This window comes from Uloborus diversus, chromosome 9 (assembly GCF_026930045.1).
Source record: "Uloborus diversus isolate 005 chromosome 9, Udiv.v.3.1, whole genome shotgun sequence".
NCBI lineage: Eukaryota > Metazoa > Arthropoda > Arachnida > Araneae > Uloboridae > Uloborus > Uloborus diversus.
The window spans coordinates 84,406,615-84,430,827 of record NC_072739.1 but is presented as its reverse complement, the minus strand read 5'-3'; the positions used below and the strand labels follow the sequence as shown (position 1 = coordinate 84,430,827).

The following is a 24,213-nucleotide window of genomic DNA, read 5'->3' as shown; positions in this document are numbered from 1 at the left end:
TCTCAACAGCCTGAGTGTGCCTTGGGGACTTTATCCACAAAAAGCCAGCCCTTACTGACTTAGTAAAAATTCAAAGGGAAAAATCGAAGTTACAAAAACTGACTAAATTAACGACCCAAAACATTTAATCTGGATTGTCAGTGCAATATAGAAAGAAAAATGTGATAATGATCATACTGTCGAAAGTCCAGGACCTTTAAGCCATTAACTTTGGTAATTGTGTGCTAATGGAGCTCTGTGGTTATATAATTTTCATGCGACACTCACAGACAGAAAATATACTTATACGTTATATTTTTAAAAAAAAGTATGCTTCAGTGGTTTTATGAAAAAACAAGTAATCCTCATGTATATAATAGCCAATTCACTGATCGAGTAACGATTCTGACGTCATCCACAATAAAACTCGCGCCATAGCATGATAATTTAAAAATAATTTTTGATAATGTTTGACACGTAGAGAAATGCTTTATTTTGACAAGACTGAACTGGATCCGGTAACTAACTCAACTGTTTTACTGGTTAGACTGTCATTTTAGGAGAATGAAGAAACGAAAAAGTGGTCAACAATGAACGCTACTGGTGTTTAGAGTTCATCCACTGGAGTTCGTGTTACAATTTCAACTATCAAAATATCACCAACCAAGCTACTGCTTCGTTCAAATGTAGAAGCAATTTTCACCCGTTATACCTTGACGGGCGATTTGCTAGTCTTCAAATAATTTGGTCTTTTGCTTGTTGGTTTTGTAAAAATATTTTCTGTAAGAATGTGTGTGTTTGTTTTGTACTGTGGGTAGCTGTTTTTATTTATTGATTTATTAATCATTATTATTTATAACTAGTTGTAACTGCTTTTCGGGACACAATACTTTTCCAGTATTAAAATTATCTTCAAGGATTTTTTATTGGAAAGAATAGGTTTGTGATTGCTTTTTATTAACCTTTCAGTTTGAAATTTATGATGAACTTAACTAAATTTGATTTTGTTAGTTTCTTTTATTCGTTTTCGTTTTCCTTTCGAAATTCGTTATAACTATGTAAATATCGGAATACATGTTTCAACTGATAATGCCGTACCGCTTTGCAAATGTTCAAGGCACTATATACAATTGCTAAATATTATCTCGCTTAGTATAAAGCTGAATAGTAAGACCGAACAGCGCACTAATTTGGGGGCCACAAATTACCTTTTATTATACAAACAACAAAAAGTTTTCGAAAAATTCAGTACAGTTGAGAGAAATACTTAAATATATATATATATATATATAGATAGATAGATAGATAGATAGATAGATATAGATATAGATATAGATATATATATATTAGGGTGGAGTTTAAAAAAAAAGAAAATTGAGAAATATTCAAAGCCTATGTGTGGAAAAGTTTCCTCTTACCATCCTATTAATCATACAAAATTTTAGCCCATTTGACTCTGAATTTTAAGTAATTAGTCTGATTTTTCACCAAACTTGCGAAAAGGGAATGATATAACATAATTACCTCTCAGTTGAAACTTTGAGTGTTTTAAATGAAATTCTTGATAAATAAATACTTAATATATAGTTAGTTGAATTACCCAAGCGATTGCGAAATTGCTTTCAAATGTGTATGTGTATTAAGTGCGCTAATCGCACATGCTCTAACAGCGCCCTTTCTTATTGCGTTCACTGATATCCACTCTGTTCTTTGCTCTAGTTGTTTTTCTCTCTCTTTTATAGTAGTTCATTTACCTTGAATTATTTCAAACCATTAAAATTATTACTTCAAATATAAATGAAGACGCCGTTTTACATATAAACAACTTGAAAGAAGAAAAACACTATTATAAGTCAAGGTTTTTCTTCAGCGTCGTAAATGAGAATTAAACTTCCAAAGTAGCATAGGATGATGACTCCGATATATAAGCGTCAATTCTCCTGAATGCTGCTATAAAAGATATATGAGTTTGGTAAGATCTCCTTTTTACTAATTAGTATGCTGTTCAGTTTGTCTCCTTATCCGAAGAAAGGGGTTTGTTCATTGTAAAGAGCTCAAAGAAGGGCTTCCAGGCTAGTAAGAGGACTTTTATGTTTAGATAATAGTGCCATATTTAAAATTCTTAATATGTATAGCCTGAAGCAAAGGAGAGTCAGATAGGACATGATTCAGTTGTTTAAATTTTTCAATATGAAAGATATTAATGGGTTTTAAATTTTTTCAAGGAAAGCTGGACAAGGGGTCATTGTTTTAAGCTATTCAAATCTCAGGATAATCTGGAAATTAGTCAAAATTATTACTATAGTAGGCTTTTGGGCACTTGGAACAGTTTATCAGAAGCGGCGGCTGTAATGAGTAAGATGGTAGATAGCTTGAATAACCTTGAAACTTAAACCTGTGGTGAGAAAGTCATGTTTTATATCAATTGAAAGCTCTATTATTTATCGTTGCAATGGTTTTTGAATTTCTATTCTACTATAATTAGTCATTTGCATGTCACAACTTTCCGTTTATTTTGCACTTTTTAAGTTTTCAACAGCCCTGTATTTCGTAAAATTTTTGAAGTAGAGTTCTGAAAAATGGCAGGATTACTTATTTTGTCATATGTGTCCTTCACACAAAATTTCATTAAAATTGGAAATGATGAGGAGGTCAAAAAGACGACTAACCTGACATATGGAATTTCACAATATAAAACATGTATATGTGAAGTTACCGTTAAAGTATGAAATCCGTTATTTTATAGAATACCTAGTTATTTCATGGAATAACTGATCGTGTTCGTTAAAGTGTTATTAGTTTAATTATAGAATACCTAGTTCTTTCATTTTAGATAAATGGGGTCGTTTCCAAAATTTTAAAAGTATTTTTTTCTGAAAGAGCATGCTTAAAAGCATAGCATCTGGCTACTTTTTAAATAATTTGTTTAAGTTTAATATTTACAAAAAATACTTAAATCGGTGCGCTTTCATTATTTACGCTTCTGCTGATGACATCACAAATGATGAAATGCCGTTCACAGAGCAAAATATTTAATTCGCATCTTTACTCACGTGTATTGGCAACGCTATGGTTGATAGCAAGTGTAGAGCGCAATATTTAATTCGCGTCTTGATTATCATAACGTGGAAATGTGGTAGAAAGATGCGGCTTGAAAAATCGTACATTTTAAAAAATTAATTTAAAAAAAAAAACTGTTGGGAAAACGAAAGTATTTTCTGGGTCCATATTATTATTTTTGCTCATTCTATCCATTTCAACGACTAAAAGTAGTACTTTTGACTGAAGGAAACCACCCTATTGTTTATTTTACAATTTAACTGTCTCTCATTAGTTAATTTATAGAATACCTAATTATTTCATAGAATAACTAGTTAAAGTGTCAAATTAATAACATATTACACATTTTAACGGACTCGATCAATTATTTCATGGAATAACTAGGTATTCTATAAAATAGCTGCATTATATACTTTAACGGAAACATGTGAACATTCCTGTTTTTTTTTTTCAGTATCTTGCCATTGCGATCCCAGTCTAAGTTTTGGTGTAGTGAAAGAATAATGTTACAGCTATAAATTATATTTGTTTGAAGAAATTCTAAGGGGACAGGTTTTGAGATATTCAAGGTCAAAAGTCACGGTGAATGACCTTGAAACTTAAATCCGTCGTGAGATAGTCATGTTTTATATCGATAGAAAGCTCTATTCTTTAGCTTTACAATGGTTTTTAAATTTTCATTCTACTACAATTAGGATAGAAGTTACAGTCATCTGTATATCACAACTTTTCGTTTTTTTTTCGTACTTTTTCAGTTTTTTAACAGCCCTGTTTTTTGTAAAAAATTTCAAGTAGAATTCTAAAAATTGGCAGTATTACTTTACTTACCTTGTCATATGTGTCCCTCACACCAATTTTCGTTAAAATCGCAAATGGACAGGTCAAAAACTTATGTTTTTTCATTGCTTTGACGTGGGATTGCCCACTATAGTCGTAAAGCAACGAATTTTCGTAACAATGGGTTTCATTTTTTGTTAGTAGCCCAAATAAGTTACACAAAATATTACTGATGGATACATTTTAAAATTGCAAATGAATGAATTTTACAACGATTAAAGAAAAATGATGAATAAAGCAGTAAGTTAAATAGTGCGAATGAATATATTGCACTGCACTGGGGAAAAGGAAATGCGAGATTGAGTGAGAGTTAAAAATTTGCGAATCAATGTATTGTTTTTTTTTTTAATGCGATTTCATCGCAAGTGCATCAATACAATGTTCCAAACGGCTTACCGTTCAAAAGAACGGTCGTTTATTTTTTAGGTGAACGAACGGATCTGTTCATTTTAAGGATTCGTTCTTTTTGACCCGTTCGTTCATAAACAACACCTCCTAAGTTTAAATGAAATGTAATTTTTTGAAAGGTAAATCAAAAAAAAAAAAGTTTTTTGAAGAAAATTATAATTTTAGACCTCTTGATGGACACCTAAATATAACCAGGCGCAAGTCGGCACGCGGGTTGCCGTTGTTTAAATTATATGAAACTTTTTTTACAATTGCTTTGACCTAAAAGGAAAAATATAAAAGGAATTGCGACTTGTTACATCTACTTTCGTTGTTTTTTTTTTTTTTTTGGGGGGGGGGCACCCTAAAAAACATATATACCCTCGCCTATAACGGTTCCCCTACTTGATATTATTGAGATTATTTTGTTAAAAAAATTTCATTTTTTTGTGCAAAAAGTGTCAAATGTTTTTTGATCTATATGCAAATATCAAAGTTTGGCATTTTAACTTACAAGGAAGCGATGGGGAAGGAAGGAAATAGCATCAGAATTTAAGTTTAAGAATTTTCCAATTTTATCACTTTTTGATGAAAATTTAAAAGTTGCATAATTCAATTTTTCCGGAAGGGAAATAAACCCCTTCGGAAAAAAACTTTTTTTTCCGAAATTTTCCGGTTTATTCCGGACTGTTTTCATCTTTAGCTCTAACGCAAGTCTCCATCATTTTTCAGTTATTTATCTGCGTTGCCATTGCAAGGAAATGTTTTTAAAATTTACAGAATGAAAGAGAACATGTTTTATGAAAGTATAGGGATATGGAAAAATAATAACCAAGCTCTATTAATTGATAATTGTAAATAAATACAAATATTGTAAATATTATTTAAATTGGTCCTTTGTGAATCGTTTGATAACCTGCACAAGAGCGTACTTGAGTCATGGACGATGTACAAAATTAAATAACATAAACAGAGGCGCATCGAACTAAAATTTTTGGGAGTAGGAAAATTCTAATTTTACCGAATGATAAAACACGAGCTTACTCGCATATCATACATACGTACATAACATTTAATGAGATGGAACGTTAGGTATTATTAAAAAACAATTTTAAAAATTTAAAAAACGAAAAAATAATCTCAATTTTTTAATATTATCTTTAAGTTTTCCGAATCTTCAGCAAAAATTTGCCGAATAAGGAATTTTTTGGGAGATCGCTGTGACCTCCAATCGGGGCGCCCCTGAAGGTAAAACGTCATCATTTCTTCATAAGCTTGACAGTTTAAATTTCGGGAATACTTTTTTGCCTGTTTTTGAGTTTTTGCTTCTTTTAGGGGGTGGGGACGGCAGATTTCAAATCCACCTAGGGGCTGCACGGGGCTAAATTCGGCCCTGGTCAAAAAGGAATGGGCCTCAACTGTTGATCTTTCTATTCTGCTTTTGAATTTATGATTTGTGTTATGTGTGTATCGATTATTAAAACTATTTCAGTGGTGTAGTTATTCAGTGGTACTTAATAACATTCTAAACTACTTGGCATACTTTTTTTTCTTTTTAGTCTTTTTGGTTTTTACGCAGTCGGGTTTTCTGTTTTTATTTAATAAATATATATTTTTTTACTGTTTAGTGAAATTTAAATGACTTAGTTATTATGATTATAAGACGGTAAATTTCGCAATCTTGTCATGTCATTGAGAGAGTTTATATCGTGAGGATTATTAAGTAACTTTCGGTGGTCAAAATTACTGATTATTAGTTCATCTAGGGACCTAACTCGGCTTAAAGCTACATATGCTTAACCTTTAGCAAAAATGCGCGAATTTAAGTCAACCACAGCTATATAAACAGCTATATAACTCATGATGACGCGAGCTCGAAAACGTCGTCAGTCAAATCTTTCTCGCAAAACTAAAAAAGCCCGTCAAGAAAGAGTACACGTAGCTAAACTCAGTCACCTGGATCACGACAAAAATAAATGCAGCATGTTAGAGATGAAAATCGAATTAGTAGACTTAGTAAACAAAAAATTCAGGCAGTGAAAACGCTACTTGCATTTGTAGCACGCAGGTAGCGTGCGACACTATCATGAACTAACAATATGGCGACTGGTTGTTGATATGGTGAATTTTGATTACTATCATGTGTTTACTGACACTCCCAAGATTAAGACAAATCGATTGACGTACGAATCATCAAAATGGGATAAGGCGTTTGGCCTCTACAACGCCACATAGAAACAAACATACACACATAGACTCATAAACATAGAGCCGTATTCAAAGGGAAGGTTAAAGGGGTTAAAATCCTCCCATTATGGAAAAAAATAATAAGCCAAATGAAGCAAATGTATATTTTTGACTGTTATAACTTTAATGTAAAAATTGTCTGCAACGCTTAAAATAAATATAAATAAATAAATAAATAAATAAATAAAACTTTCTTTCTGAAGTTATTCGGCAATTTACGACAGTAATAGAGCTTTACCAACTGAAATAATATATTGGAAATAATATGGTGGTAGAATCGCTGGACGATTTATCAATACAAAGCATTAACAGTGTTGAATTTGCTTAAGGAGGTTATGATGAATTCGGCATTTATTGCAGTTATGAAGATGAGAAGATGCATTGATTGTGTTTGGTAATGTAATTTGCATCTGCAATAAGTTATTTCTTGCTTAATTTATTAAGCTTTTCTTCATATTGCAAAATACATGCTACAATTCGAAAGAATTCGTGGCCAGTTTTTATACTTATTGCAATATGCCGTATAGTAAACACATTTGATTAAATATAAGCTGTAAAATGAAAGAACACTGCTGTCACTTCCGCAGCCAGAATCCTTCTGGGTGAGGGAGGGTACAGCAGTCTTCAAAGGTGAATATATGCCATTCAAAAATCGGCAGTTTAATGCAAAACAGAAGTTTGTGAGTGATTGAACTCCGCCCCCCCCCCCCTCCTCATCCCGGGTGGGGATAAAGTTTTTTAAAACCCCTCTCTTTATATGAAAATCTAGACACGGGCCTGCGAACACATTATCCTCCTTTGCGTCGCGCAAGCGCAGTCGGGTAATAAAGGACGTACGATGTAGAAAGCAGAAACAAATAAAACAAAAACAACGGAGGTTAAATTTACTCAGATTTTCGATAAAAACACAGCCACAGGTATTTGTTTTTTACTGCGAAAATACATGTTTCTGATTTTTAACTGACTCACGTATAATCCGCCCTGTGGATAATCAGGGGTATACTGTTGTATTCAGCAAATACCGGTATTACGAAATTGAAAAATAGCTCCAAATGCCGGTGTTCTTAAAACCGGTATTGCAATCCCGAAGTAAGCAATATCAAAAAATTTCAAAAAAAGATTAAAAGTCTCTAAATTTTTCGAATCAACGGTCAAACGCAATGGAAAAAAAAAAGTTTATAACCTTTTTAAATCACTTTTAAATTCTTTTTTATAACCTAGATGGCGGCACTATATTTTGATTCACCTTTTAATTATTTTGAACATATTTAGTGCTGCTATGTAGAAATGTGAAACGAAACTCACGAAATTGTGACTTTCGATGTAATATTTGCTTGCAAAATAATGCACACTAATTAAACTTGAAAACTAGTAAATGGAAATTTGAGAGCAATTCTAAAGTTTGAAAAAAAAAAAAATCTTTAATAAGACACAAAGTTTTTAGCTGGAAAATGCAATACATTTATGTGTTAAAAGAAAACATAAAAAAATACCATGTAGTTTTTTACCTGATAAACAAGTATATAAATATTTTATTTTTACTCCAGCTACCAGTCCAGGCTTGCCACAGAAAAAAATCATTTAAAAAAGTAGTATAAGTAGCCCAAAATTTTGAAAAAGGTTCAAAAAAAATAGCTAAAGAAATTTAAAAACGTGCACGAAGTGGCATTTATATGATTAGTTACATAGCCTAATTAATAAATTGTGAACTGGAAAATGACACAACTGTAGGAAACCAATTAAAACTGTACAGGTACAAAAAAAAAAAATCGTCCACTTAACCACTTAACAATTCAATCAATTTTCTTCATGTTTGATGCTTTAGATTTCCTTTGAGTTTTATAACTTTCTATCACAACCTGAGCCCTTCTTATATAAGTAAAACGAAAAATCAACATAAGAACAAATTTTCTTGAAAATAATCCAAATAACTATTATTTCAAGCTTACAGTGTAGCTTTATCATTAGTGCAAAAAATTTTTAATCCCTTTTTCAGAAAACCAATTTAAGGCTCTTTAACAGCATATTAGTTGGTTGTCGAAAACTTTTGTCGCACCTTGGTTAACCACAATATTTTCTTTTCTGCCAACTTTTGACCAACCTTTTCAAACTTTTTTAGTTTCACTTTCTTTTGTTTTCCTAACCGTAGCTATTTTTTTTTTTTTTTTGGTTACCCAGGTAAAGATGGGTTTGCTGATATCATTTTATTGAACTTTTTGGCCTGGCATGATTTAAGATTAGTGCAACAATAAAATTAATATTACCATATAACACTATTTTTAACCCTTAACCAACCATTTAGTTCTTGTTCTAACACTGAAAATTGTCAGACAGAACAGAATGAATTAGGGTACTCACCACAACTTCAAGACAGTTTCTATGAGACAACAAACCTAATGTATGCAACTTATTAAGGGACGAACACTTGATCTACCCTGAATCTGTATTTTGGTAAAAAAGTGAATATCACAATTCATACATCATCAGTCAGAGATGCTCCTTTGTTGGTGTTTTGTAAAAAGTCCGAATTGGGGAAAGAAATTGGAAAAAATTAGACAAAATTGAGAAAACAAAACCTACTGATTTTACGATGTAAGAGAATTATGTAATTTAATTACATTACTTATTAAAAAAGAAATTCTTTTAAATTAACCATTTCGTAGAAACTTGATGACTGCATTTTTATCATTATCTATAAAATCGGCAAGAAAAAAAAAGCTTCTACTTATGTCAAGCAATTTTTAGGGATTTTTTTATGGTAAAAGTAATCAAATTTAACAAAATAAAACAACTGTTGAACATTATTAGCATTATTATACTGCTATTAATTTAAAAATAAAGAGTTGTTTTTATTATGCAAAACTATTTAAAAATGAATGTAATGGCAATAATAAATTAGTTTTAAAAATACTGTGTCATTAGTTGCAAGAATTGTTTTTTACAAAGGCTTCTTCCAGGAACTTTTTGACTTTCATTTCAGCTACAGTAATTCCATTATTATTATTATTATTTAGCAAGATAACATATAAGAGCCTTTTTTTTTTGCTGGGACTACTTGGAAGAGAATGCTTTTTGAATCTTTCCGTAAACTTGGCATGTTGAGAAAGGTGAAGATGCATTGGTTTACAACTCTATACGAACTTAGCTTCCCTGCAATTGATTCTCATATCCTGACTTCTCATTTTTGATTCCTCAGTCTTCTTTTTTTTTCATCATTGTGTGAGTGTGTGTGTGTGTGTGTGTTTTTTTTTTTTTTTTTTTTTGTAATATTCACACATGCTCTGCTGCTTTTTTCCTGTCTTTTTCTTTGTTTACCCACCATTCTTGCTCTGCTTTTACTTTTTTTTTTTTTTTTTTGAGCCGCGTTTTTTTTTTACAAAATACAACAAGAAAATTTCACGAATATGTGTTAATAAATCGAGTTAATTGTTGCAAAAATTACAAAACATAAAAAAAGTGACATTAAAAAACTAAATTATTTCAAAATATACATTTCACTTATTTCTTATTGAACTAAACGTTCGTAAGATGCGTGGGCACCCATATGCAAAATTGTAAGGGGGGCTCAGATATTTTAACCATGGTTTATCAGATATTTTCCTCATGGAAGCAGATTTCAGGACAGATTAGAGTCTTTAATATTAGACATTTTAAATTACTTATTCATTAATGGCTGGAGAATAAATGTTTTTACATTTTTGCAAAGAAAAAAGTACTAAAAGCAAGGAAGTTCTAATTCCTAAGAGGGGGCTCAAGCCCCCCCCCCCCTTGCCCCCCTATATGGGCGCCCTTGGTAAGATGCAGTGTTTGTTTGAAGCGATTACATTTGTCACAATTAATTTGTTATTTGTCACGAAGATAACTAATTGTTTAAATAATTTACGAAAAATTCAACATTTTAAATGCATTCTAGGTAGCTCTTGGGAAGCACTATTTTTCTTTTTATAGTCATACAAAAAGTGTAAAAGGGAAAATACAACATTTTATGACGAACATAACAGGCCGTTTAAAGGGTTTAAGGACCTTTAACTTTCAAAATTTTCGATTTTCTCGAAAAAATATACGTTATGCATAATTTAATTCTGAACAATTATTTATTACTATATGCAATCAACTTTTCAAGTTATCATAAATATGTGTAATCTTTCCCCATAGAGATTTATGTTAACAGCAGCTGTTTAAGCCTCTTTTTCTCAGGTGCCAGTTTCTTGTTTTGCATGCATAATATAACTCAGAAAGGTTCTTATATTTCTGTAAAACTTTTAATGCATGTTTGTCTGGTTTATTTTTATGATCTGAACCTAAACTTATTTATTTTTTTTTGGCAATTTTATAAGTTAATATCAAAATTTTGGGCAAAAAAATATATTTTTTCAATATTAACTTTCATTTTTAGTCAACACTTAGGTTCAGATCATAAATCTCTATGGGGAAAGTTTACACATTTTTACGATAACTTGAAAAGTTTTTTGCAAATGGTGATAAATATGGTATCAAATTGTTCAGAATTAAACGATGCATAACATATATTTTTTTCTAGAAAGTCAAAATTTTTGAAGGTTAAAGGTCCTTAGAGCTCTTAACACAGAATTCAAATTAGGCTCAATGAGAAAAAAAAATAAAAATTCACTGAAAGAAATTAAGAAACTGAAAACTCAAAATATAAGCAATAACTTGAGAAAAAAAAATTACATCAAATGTAGCCATAAAAAATTACAGGATGCAGATCTTGAATGCTTTATAGTTAAAATTTACATGTTGTTGCTAAAGATATTAAAGCAGTAATTATTCTACACATGGCATACATCTTGAAAAACCTTTTACCAGATTCTAAAATTAAGAACGTTAGCTCTAAAATGATGTATAACACATTAATATTGATTGAGTTTGAAATTTTCGCCAACAGGTTGACATTTTTGTGGAATGACCCCTATAAAGGAATACATGAAATACACCGCCAGCTCAGTCATTGCATCCGAGGACTGCAGTTTCGTGCTTATTAGCACTCATCAGCCCGGAATAGGAAGTGACTGATAAATTATGCTGAAACAATGATAACATGTGGTAGTCTATTACAACTTTTTGTTGTTTATCATTAATGCTTTTAAATATTTTGCAGAAAAAAACTTTCCATCACCTCACCGCCATTATATGGAATGAACAACCAAAATTTGAACCAAGTTTTTAAAACATTTTTTTCAGCACTAAGGGTGTTTTCACTTCCGTGATAGCTAATCTGATATGATGGAATTGCTTGGTTGTGACAAGTAACTTCTATTCTTTTAATCAAATTTCATAAAAAATCAAGAAATTGAAAAAAGAAAATAAAAACCTTAGTCAGTTAGGCAAAAAACATATTTTTTTATTTACAAGAATCAAAAACTTTACAGCAAGACCTGAAGCATAAGTTCGCTTCATAAATTTCAGAATCACGAACATAAATGAAATTACAGCTTACAGCCATATAAAAATCCAAATGTACATGCAAATATAAGCTAGTATACATTCAAAAATATAGCAAGGCATCTTTCTCAAGCACTGCTGGAATCCACTGATAAAAAAAAAGAATAATAATAAAAATAACATAAAAAACTGACTGATAATATATCTCAGCACTTTTATGAACTTGTGTTCAGAATATTTCAAAGATATTGCTGCAGCAGACTGCTTGTAATTCTAAAAGTAAAAGCTTAGAATAAAACCAACAAGTGTACAAAAACCATTCAACTATAGGAAACAGAAACATGATAGAAACAACAATGGCAGGTTCTATCTTTTGTATAATTTGATTCAATGAGAGTAACTATTCAGTATATTTATATGTTTGTGATAAATGATATCTATTATTATGTATGATAATGTGTGACAATACAAATGAAGAAAATATAAACTAACACAGCAACAAACTAACAATGTTTGTTTTCAAACAAATTCCATAGTAAATTATTGTTCTCAAGTAAAAAATTTCTTGAATCAGAGTGGAAATAAAATCAAAGTATTAATTTAAAAAAAAAAGAAAAAGAAAGAAATCACCAGGATTCCTTTCTTTTTCTGAGCCGATACCTCATCTAAATTGACTATTTTCATGACATACAAAAGAAAAGAAAACTTCTTTTGAGATCTTGAGCAAAAATTTTCAGTTACGAATTTATTTTTAGAGTTTACAAACTAAGCTTTTTTATTTTTTAAAGAGTTTAATTGTTATTCTATTGAATTTATTCTTCATATTATCTTACTGGAAGTTGGAACCAAATATTGACAATCCACATATGGATAATTCAACAAACATATATTCATCATGATGATTGAGCCACAGACTCACCGGGAGGGGCGGGGGGGGGGGGGGGTCTATCCAGAACCATGGACACTGAACCATACTCACCCATCTTTATATGTACACATTAAAGTTGGTATAAATCCAAATTCTCTCCCAGAAAATAAAACATTTTGGCTATCCCACATTGGATTGCGTCAATTCATTTTAAAAGAAACCATCACAAAAACTGTAGTATAACTGTGCAGAAACTTCTTAGTACATCTTGGACGTATAAAAGCCTTCTGTTGAAATTTATGCACAGTTGGTAAATGAGGTAAGAAATTATGTCCAATTTCTCCATTTCCAAATGTTCCAATCAAAGGAACATTAGGATACAAGCGGTTAAAGATAGAACTTTCAACGTTGGATTCGCGATAATAATGCCGACCTCGAGCCACACATGCAAACATGAATGCAATGCATTTGTTTTTTAGCAAACCAGAATCTGTAAAGCGTTGCAATTTTCGTTCAACGTCCGGTTTCTTGTCATCCGGCTTTAGTATAACAGATGCTGCTTCAATATTTGGACCACAAAAAGCAACAACTGTGCCCAGCAATGATTCAGTTCGATCAGTGATTGTTCCACCAATTGCAAGTCTGCAACCTTCCCTATGCAGACAGGATTGTATTATTTTATCTATAATATCAGTTCCTCTATAAGTTAAAAACAGTAATAAACACTTGATGGGCGTATTCCTAGGAATCTTTTCCGTTATTTTCCAATGTTGGCCATCGACAGCAAAGCGATGTATAGATAGCCCAGGAATTTTGGGCAGTATAAGGCCAGTTATTCCTGCTCCCGATTCAACGTCCAAAGGACTGTCGCCTTGTCGCCATCCAATGATGCCTGAAGACACGCTAAGAGCCACGTCACAATTCACAGGCAGATGCTGCTTCACGGTTGTTTGTGTGACTAGAGAGCATAAAGAGTTTTCATTAGAAATAAAGATGTGGAGATATACAGTATCTTACAGTTTAATATGACTGGACTATGGATGGAAAAACAAGAAAACGACTTCAAGTTTCAATACACATTTTATATATGAAAGGAAATCTACATTTTGAACAACTAGGCATCTATCTATGCAGTTGAAGTACTACTATCTCAAAAGAAAAATAGCTGAACTACTGATATAGCAATGCCTTGAAGATGGATTATAAAAAGATTTTAAATGGATATTTTTGCACAAAATTAACTGAGAGCTGCACAGGTCCAGCCATTTTTAGCTGTACCATTAAAAAATAAAACAATAAATAATAATATATTGTGGGAACAAAATTCAGAAAACTTTTTCTTTTTTTAATGTTGTTCCTGGTTGAGCTCCAAAAATGTCCCAGATTTTTGATCATAACTATCAGATAGACCAAAAGGATGAAAAAAAATTTATAGAAGAAAATATGCAAAAAAAAAAAAAAAAAAAAAAAAAAAAAAAAAAAAAAAAACGCTTCCAAAAGGAAACTGATAGTTGAGGTCTGATGTGCTTTATTCTTAAATATCCTTCTTTAAACAGAAAAAAGGGTCAACCCCAAAACTTCGGACATTAGCACTTTTCTTTACATATTGAGTAAATTAACAATGCTTTATCCTTTAGATTTACAGCAAAAAAATAGTCTTATTTCAAATCACAGTTATTGTTTGGCACAAATAAAACATTTTTACCTTTAATTTATCAACATAGCAAAATATCACAAAGACACATACAGGATTTCAGGATTTTGTCTATGTAAATATGCAAAAAAAAAAGGTTTTTTTTTTTTTTTGCTCAGAGGTATATAATGCAAGTAGGAGCAGTTAAGAGGGTTCAGAGTACTGAAAAGAGTGACAACAGTCCTTAAAAAAGTCACCAAACTGTGACTTGTAAAACATAATCTTTTCCATATGTATTAATGAACCCTGTGGCAGAATTTTATTTTACTTTCTGCGACAAATTTTCTGGACTCAATTTCTTCCTACAAGAATGCTCTGTGAAGTGAAAAATGAACTAATGGACAAACTTAGGTGCAATTCATTTCAAAAGTGAAAAATTAATTTATTTATTAACAAATTTCGCACAACTTCTTGTTTAAGTAAATTCATTTAAACAAAAACAAAAAGCATTAAAGCTCAGTATCATGGCTTCCAACAGATTTTCAGTTTTTGCTAGAGAAAAAAAAGGGACCTTGAGCTATGGCTAAAAAATATTAACACCATGGTAATAGCAACTGGTAAGTGGAGAAAAAAATCAAATCTAACCAAAAGCAATGTAAATTATTATGCTAATTTATGTAATGCTAATGTAAATTATTATGTTATAGCAGGGTTTTATTTCTTAAACAGAGACACCACTCTCATATTTAAGTTTTCAGTCTTAATCTCTTAGCCCTTATCTGTAGTTCTTAATACCAGAAAAATACAGATGCAACATCTATTCAATATTCAAAAAAATAAGATCCGAAGAAAAAAAACTAAAACATGTATGTGATTTTAAAAAAAAAATAAGGATCACCGCTCTTCCTCCCATAAAAAAAAACTAAATTAAAATATGAATTACACAATTATAACAAAGTATTCCTCCCTCCAAAAGGAAAATGAATTTAATTAAAATATGCATTACAATTTGAAAAAAAAAAAAACTTAAATTAATTTGGGGAAAAAAATGAATAAATAAAGGTCACCCTCCCATAAGAAAAAACTTAATTGATATATGCAATACATAATATTATGAACAAAGTATCCTCCTCCCCCCAAAAGGAAAACAAATTTAATTAAAAAACACATTTCGGTCCAGAACAAAATTGAAAATTCAACCTCCCCTTAGAAGAAAATAGGATTTTATTAAAATACTAAAACAAAATTTACTGCAAAATTTAAAGCAAAATCAATGCATTTCAAGCAAAAAAGATATCTCACCCTACCGTCTTCCTCATGAGAAAAAAAAATAAGCAAGTATTGGAGCAAACAAAAGTTCCCTTTCCATACCAACAAAAAAGAATTTAATTAGAATATGTATTTAGAAAAAAATCTATAACTCCTCCAAAGAGAAAAGATTTACATTCATTTAAGCTCCCTAATCTGAATAACGATTGGTCAACCCAAAATTTATCAAGTATTCCATCTATTTTCTGTTGCTGCAACCAACGACACCGCAAATAAGCCATTTTTTAAGGGCTTAAATTAATTTTTCAACAGAGGTGAAAAAAAGCTCGAAAATAAGTCCGCACAAGTCTTCCCAAAGAGAAAAGATTTACATTCATTTAAGCTCCCTAATCTGAATAACGATTGGTCAACCCAAAATTTATCAAGTATTCCATCTATTTTCTGTTGCTGCAACCAACGACACCGCAAATAAGCCATTTTTTAAGGGCTTAAATTAATTTTTCAACAGAGGTGAAAAAAAGCTCGAAAATAAGTCCGCACAAGTCTTCCACACAAACATGTGCATTGCGAAGTCAATGCAAAACCCCTCTTCTTCGATCAACACAAGGTTGCTTTAAAATCGGCCCATGTGGGGAGTGAGGAGAAGTTCTGATAAGAACCGGTTTTTATCCATGCCATATCAAACTACAGTCGAACCTCGTTAAACCGCCCCCCGAAACACCGCCACCCTCTTAGTTCGCCAAGAAAGACTGAAAAAACACCTTTCCGTATTGGAATGTAGTATAAATTCCCTCATTAAACCACCACCTCACTGTCCGCCAACCACCATTGATTTTCCACGGAAACTATATACTCAAGCATGTTAAAAAAGCTGTTTAAACCGCCATATTGAAAGCAGGACTAGAGAAGATAAGACTATACAATGCCCTCTATTCAAAGAATGTCAGGCAGTTCAAAGTAGGAGATCAACCATTTACTAGAGCGTGATTACATACACAGAAATCATGCATATGCCATCACTTGCACCTGCCACTTCTTGTTGCCCACAATGTGTTGCCCTTAACAAATTTCCCTAGATTAATCACCAGTTAACCTGAGCTTATCAACTCTTCCACGTTTCTACTCTTCATTTTGACATTTCGCCTTTACTCAGCTATTCTACACCCCTTGGATCAGGTTTGGGGCTTCGGGGAGGGAGGGGGTGAGGCTAAACCTTTGACATTTTATGCAGGTTTTGCAAACAAATGTTGTTTTAGGTATCAGCGTTCTATAACGTCCCGTTCTCTCATTTCGAAGAGTAAAAATGTCGAAAACTATCTTAAGCGTGCACAAAAAAATTCTAATTTTGTGAGTTTAAGGAAAAAAATCAAGCCGCAAGCCAGCAATCTATTGCCAATCATTTCTCTGATATGCTGGGAAAAAAAATTAGCCGAAGAACTGTTGAAGATATTCTGCAGGAGAAACAAAAGTGGTTAGGATTAGAGAAATCATTACATACAGTCAAGAAGATAAAAACTGGGAAGCACGAAAATTTGGAAAATGCTCTACTCATGTGGATAACCCAAGTGAACGAAAATCACGGTGCTGTGACTGATGAAGTTATAAAGGAACAAGCAAAAATTTTTGGCAAAGAACTGAACGTTGAAAACTTTTCGTAAAGTAACGGTTGGCTCGACCGATTTTTGCCACCGAACACCACAGGAATTCTGCAACCAATGGATGCTGGCATTATCAAATCGGTTAAGGCCCATTACAGACGGTTTTTGGTAAAGAAAACCGTGGAGGATATAAATGAAAATCGTAAATGTGATGTTACGTTGCAATTTACTTTGCAAAAAAAGCCTGGGATTGTGTAAGTGAGGACACAATCAAAAACTGTTAGAAACATACCGAATTGATAAGAGCCGATGAAAATGTTGACCAACAGATTTTTCAAGACCCTGCAATCACAGCTTTTAAGGAAACATTTCAAGCGAATAAGGTGCTTAGCCTTGAAATGAACGCGGATGAATTTTTAAACATTGACCATGACGAGCCAATATTTGAATTGTTGACAGATGAAGAAATAGTTAATTTTTTTAAAGCTCCTGAAGTATCAGACCACAGCGAATCGGATTGTGACGAAGAGGAATCAGAACCAAAAATCACCGGGAAAGAAGCACAGGATTACGTCAAAAAACTTACTCTACTTCGAACAAAACGAAAAAACTGACAGAGAAATGATTAACAATGTACTCCGTCTTGAAAAAAATGTGGATGAGTTATGTACCCGACAAAAAAAAAAAGGCACTTTAGATAGTTATTTTTCTAAACATTAAACTGGTTCATGCCGGTAAGTTTATCTTTTAAATATTTGTTTGTTTTATTTATTGTCTTAGTATCCTTTTTCTATTATGATTCAAAGATCAATTGGGTAGGAAAATACATAGTTTTAACTATATTTTCTTAAAACCATGCATTTATGAAGGATAGGGGAAACCTCTCTAAACCGCCACCCTCGAATTTCGCCAACTTTTGGCCCGTCACTAAGGTTGGCGGTTTAACGAGGTTCGACTACCACACAGTCAGTGGTTGCTTGATTTGGCACTCACCAAAGTTTTTTTTTTTTGTAAAATGTTGCAATTATTTCATTTTTCGCAGAAAATCAGGCCTTTTCCTTAATTTGTAGTCGAGTTACATTTTTTACCGCGAAACAGCTATCCTTTGGTATAGTTGGGCAGAATGGTTTAACAGCTGACTTTTTGTCCCCTTTTCCTTTTTCCCCCCTTAGTGCAAAATCTTTCTGCACAAACTCTCTCTCATTCTGCGACAATGTCGTCTCGCTGTGTCGGCAGCTTTCTGCCAAGGGGTTAATGAATGAATGAATAAATTGAAAGATGTTCAGTAAGAGTGTAAGCTTGCGACCATTAGTCTCTTGTACTATCTCCATTAGGACCCCTAAAAGAGCCTAATGGAAGAAACGAATTTGAGCAGCCGTCAGGCTGAGTTACTGGACAGTTCCCCAGGTTCAACACTGCTATCCTAAATATTCAAATCTTTGTGCAGGTAGAATGATAATCACAGTCAGACAGTACATGAATTGAGCTTTTTCTGAATCTTGGCAATTTCAATTTCCATATTATATCAACTAAATGTAACTCAAGAAAGTGTAACCCTGTCATCTTTGAAGAGTCAAAATTTTATTACATGATCATTTATCTGTTTTTCAAAAAATAATCCATTATTTAATCCAGCAATGAAAATAAATTACTAATAAATTTATCATTTTAGAGTCATAAATATATTTTAATCACCTTTCTTCCGGTAATGTTTCAGACCGTAACATATGTATATGAAGTGGCGTTGCTACCGGGGGGCAGTCCGCCCCAGGTGTCATTTGTGACACCCAAAGTAGAATTGCAAGGTTTTGAAAAATATAAATGCTTGAATTCAGAAAATGTCCCCCGATATTTTAAATTATATTTACTACATCAAACGCAGTTGCATCACCAAGACAAACCTCTTCCCCGCCACACATTATCAAAGCTCATCTAAAATGCACTTTAGGACTACAAATTTGAAATTTTCTGGGGGAGAAACCTCTCAGACAGTGATTATTATACTCGAGACTAGAATCATATTATCAATACTTAGACATTAGTACTGACTTCCTCTTAAACCAAAAAACTGTTACCCATTATCTCTCCCTGTGTTTTAAATAATTGAGGGGCGATCAATTCCATACACTGCCTAACTTTTTTGCCCTTGCGTTGGCCTTGTACATAGACGAGTAGGACAAGTTATATAAAAAGTGTTAATAGTGTTTTTTTGTCCTTTGTGCATTAGCGAACTTAAAATTTTTGTCTGAGTACATGGTTGCTTCTGAACAATATATGAATTTCATGTCAACATTGAACACTAAAACTTTTTTTTCCATGCCTTTGTAAGAGGGGAAGGGGGGGGGGGGTGACACCACAAATTACTGCCCCGGGTGTTACCCATGCTAGGTAGTAGGACTCGACTGATGCATCGGCGCCGATGGTTCAACAATTTAGCCATCGGCATCGGCGACCGATGCTAACTTGCAGGAAACATCGGCCTTAAAAACACCGAAAAGCCGATGGAATTGGCCGATGTTTTCGAAAAAAAAGGACCTTTGCTGTTTTACTTTTAATGCAAAGTAAAGGGAGTTATAGTTTTCATATAAAATTGTTTACTTAAATTTTAGTATGAATTTCTATTTTAGTCATCCCTGAAAGAGTTTTTAATACTGCATTCATGTACCAAACAAGTTAATTATTGCGTTGTTTTTTTGGGTCTGGATGTACGTATGTATCTCTCATAAGTCATAACACAAAAATTGGTAAGCTGTAGAAGGTTAAAATTTCGCATGGTGGGTGTGCGTACGTTCCAGTTTTGCACTTCCCTTTTTGTTTTCAATCAGGTGTTCTAAAAAGCCTATTTACTCATTTTTTGTGGTTATTAATTACTTATTTCAATGCAAAACTAATATAGCGTCTCAGACTGGGCGATCATTTGGTGATATATTGCTGGATTGGAGACCAACTTGGAAACAAATGTGAGATGGTGAAACTGTTTTTGTGTCATTTTGTTAGATTACCATTGAACCGACGGTAATTTTTTTTTTCGATATTTGTAATATGAATCACAGTAATGCAGTTCTTTTCTGTATCGCTTAGGCAGAGTTACAAGTTAGGGGCCCGTCGAAATACGTTTTGGGGCCCTATTTCTCTATCATGGAAGTTGAAAAAAAATTATCATAAGCATTTTTGTAACTCCTACGGTGCCCCTATGGTTATGGGGCCTCTCGCGCAATTGCGACATTTGCTATATTTTAAATCCGCCACCGCACGTCACAACAAACTCGGGTGCAAGTTTTAAAAGGGTTTTTCTGCTCATTGTTTATGATTATTTTGAACTCAATTTTTTACGAGTATTTTTTGTATTTCCGAAAACACTTGCGAGCCTCCTCCCCTTCCTTCTGTTTCAGAAATTAAGGTCTAGTTGTACTTCCGAATTGCTTAAAACTAACACCATTCATAAAATTAGAGTTTTTTTTTTTTTTTCAAACTTTATCTATTGTTTAGGAAAAGTTTAGAACATTAATGCAAGAAATTGATTAAAGACGTTTTGAATAGTGACATAATTCGGAAATCAAAGACTCTTCTGAATTTTTTCTTCAGAAGTGTTGTAGTAGGTTCAGAAACCCTTCCGACGCGTTGGTGGTATCGGTTCTGTACTAAAAAAATGTGGCCAAAGTTTGTGTGGGGGGCCGACGTTTAATATTGCGAGTTTCTCCAAAATCAGAGGGTGACTCCCCCCCCCTCCCTCGTCATTTCAAGCATTTCTTAAATATTTAGCGAGCATTTATTTTGCTCAAGAAATGTCATATTCTTAATAATATGTTATCGAAAAGTTTCAACTATTTTCTATTATGCAATTTTTTAAATTTCAGAAAATTATTGTTAAATTGAAAAATTTAATTAGAACCTTTTTATAGGGCTTCATAAAAGATTAAACAAATTGTTCAATATTATGTGTGCAAACATATCAGATCAAGTAGTATATGTATTCAGTTATTATTAAATTGGCGTAAATATCGAGTTTGTTTATTGCAGCTGCGTATTAAGAACCTCGATTTTCCATGGATATTTCTTTTTTTCAGCAAAAAAATTATATCCCTGTTATAGCTTTTATGAAAAATTCAAACTTTTCTACTCATAAATTTTAAATAAGTATAAAAATATTCCTATAATGATTTAATATTGTAATTTACCTATTACCATTTTTCTTTAATTTGGTGACTAAAAAATGTCTACGTGCAATCTTTCCACTTTAATTGCGTAATTTGTTGACGATTTCATTTTATTTATTTATTTTTTGAATGATTAAACAACATAATTTAAATTTTTAAACTATGTATAGTGTACCTAAATCCATACATTATTACATTATTACGGAAATCTTAGTTATGTGTTCAATTTAAAAAAATAAATCAAGTGGTTATCTTTCCTTCTTTCTTCCTTTTTGCTATTGTTTTCTTTCTCTTTCAACATACAGCAGTCAAAAAAGGAGAAGCAAAACTACACCCTATACAGATTGTACGTAGTACAATCCAAAAGTTCGGGGACAAGATGTATAAAACCTTACCCAGAATAGTTCACATTACCTAAGCACATCCACCTTCAAAGGGTCACCTTGAGGGACTATGTACTTCTGCCAATGTTCATATAACTTTTGAAAACACTACTGGAAGCCATTTTAATGATTTCTTTTTTTGCTGGGAACAGGTAAAAGTCACACGGAGCTAAGTCCAACGAAACGTTATGTTATTTGTTAGTCACATCAAAGTATTGACCAATCGAACCGTGCATCCTCAACATGAAAATCGCCTTCTTCCCCACGATGAACTTAAAGCAGCAGCGCAAAAGGCCTTACAGGAGGTTGCGAAAAATGACTGCCAGGAGTGCTTCTAAAAGATTTACGAACATTGGCAGAAGTGCATAGTCGTTCAAGGTGACTATTTTGTAGATAGATGTGCTTCGGTAATGTGAACTATTCAGGTTAAGGTTTTATACAGCTAGTCCTCGAACTTTTAGATCATAGTACGTAAGTATGAGTTTTCAACTTACTATTTCATAACGTTTTTAAGGGACGCAAGTTTATACGTATGTAGAAATCACAAGAGGATATTTCGGTCATCTATATGTTCTTAGGTACATATACATGTACAGATATACATGTACAGATGTGCCGAAAAAACTTGTGAAGTTTAAATTGGGTGATCGTAAAATAAAAATTTCGGTCGAAATCTGATTTTCCTTTTGTGATTAAAATTCCCTATTGGTAGAAAGAAAGTAGAGTGAAATAAATAAATGATCCTTTAAATCCCTGACAATCTTAACAATTTATATCTGTTAAATTTTTTTTTTTGCCATTGGCCAACGGCATCGGCCATCGGCAATCGGCCATTTGGAGAAAAATAATCGGCCATCGGCCAGCTTTGAACAATCGGCATCGGCCCATCGGCCAAAAAATGCCATCGGTCGAGCCCTACTAGGTAGGTCACTAGTATATGTCATAGTAAATGTAATAAACTGGTGGTTTTACGATATGACTGGAGGTTTTCATAATCAGAATTACAGGAAAAAGCAGTTTGAATAAAAGAACACTTGTGTGATAGGAAATAAGCCAATCAAAAATCCAGATCTGTTTAGAAATTGTTTTTAAACTTGAAAAAATGTCTTTTCAGTGAAAATTTCGTAATTTCATGCTATTTGAGGCACCCTTTAAATTTTTCCAATTGAGCGAATATTTTGCACACATTTTTTTTTTCCATTGGAACAAAATAGGGAGTTTAGAGCTAATTTTTTACAAAGTTGAAAAATAAGGGCCACCCTAGTGTGTCTTCACACCTCTTGCGCCTTTTTATTTTTAAAATTTAGAATATTTCTAATCTCCAAAGTGTTTATACATTTGGAATAACCTGTGGACTTTAATGTATTGCAAAAAAAATCATTAGAACTTTAACAGAAAAGTCAAATCCAAGAATTTGGCCTTTTTAAAATTAAATTCATAGCAATCAGGTAACATGCTTTAAAAAATACCATTAATATTTCCAAAGCTTTAAATAAAAAACAATTACCTGCTTTTAAATAATTTCGTCTCGCAACAACACCATCGGGTCGACTCTTCTTGAACAAAGGTCTAGGATAAGTAAAACTTGGAAAAAGTTTTGTAAAATTGTCCACAGTATTCGAAGTAACAAACAGGAAGCAAAAGTAAGGATGTGTCCGGATATTCATCAATTGTTTTCTAAAGTCATCTTCTATGTTAACATATTGATCAAAGACAACTGAGCAACTTGCGCCAGTCAAAGATTCTACATTTCTACCATGAGGAGCCTAAAAGAAATTTGATTTCTATGTAAGAAAAAAAATTAAACAAAGTACTGAAGAAAAACACTGAGGAAAAAAATATCTGAAACGAACAACTAGTTATTAAAAATAGACACTATGGCAAATTACATTGCCAGTAAAGAATTAAGGCAAAATATAGGAGTTTGAAATGCTAAAAAACTATATGCTTCTTTCAGTTATTATTATTTTATCTTTAAACTAGCAGGGTACCCGGCGCTGTCTGGGTTTCGGCTAGGTATTGATATAATACAAATGTTATAAAAAATAATTGCAATTGAATAATATACGACAAATCAAATTATTTAAATGTTTTCAATTTTACCAGCGTATAGACAGGTAGCGATCTATTCTTATTCGTGAAGTAGGTAGGGTAGGTAGCTAGTAAGTGTGACATTTTATGTGTTAAATCGTTTTTCCTTCCACGCTTGGTGACGTCATTGGCAAATTAAGTTGCAAGGAAGTATAACTATCTTCAACAAAAACAAACGTTGAAGAAATAAGGAAAACAAAACCCAAATATGTATAAAATTATGTACATGAATATTGAAAATAAAACCCATTCAATAAATTACTTTTAAATTAAAAAAAATCGCCTTCAAAAAATACCCAGG

General features: G+C 32.4%; 1 protein-coding gene across 1 annotated transcript in view; it reads right to left on the bottom strand.

The window, feature by feature from the left end:
• Positions 1 to 11,851: 11,851 nt before the first annotated feature.
• Positions 11,852 to 24,213, bottom strand: part of LOC129229675 (F-box only protein 22-like) — a 29,108-nt gene continuing 16,746 nt past the window's right edge. The window contains exons 2-3 of the mRNA XM_054864032.1: positions 23,329 to 23,587; positions 11,852 to 13,739 (exon numbers count right to left, since the gene is read on the bottom strand). Of these exons, the coding sequence (XP_054720007.1) occupies positions 12,982 to 13,739; positions 23,329 to 23,587 (1,017 nt within the window). The 3' untranslated portion in view covers positions 11,852 to 12,981. The remainder of the gene's footprint in view (positions 13,740 to 23,328; positions 23,588 to 24,213) is intronic.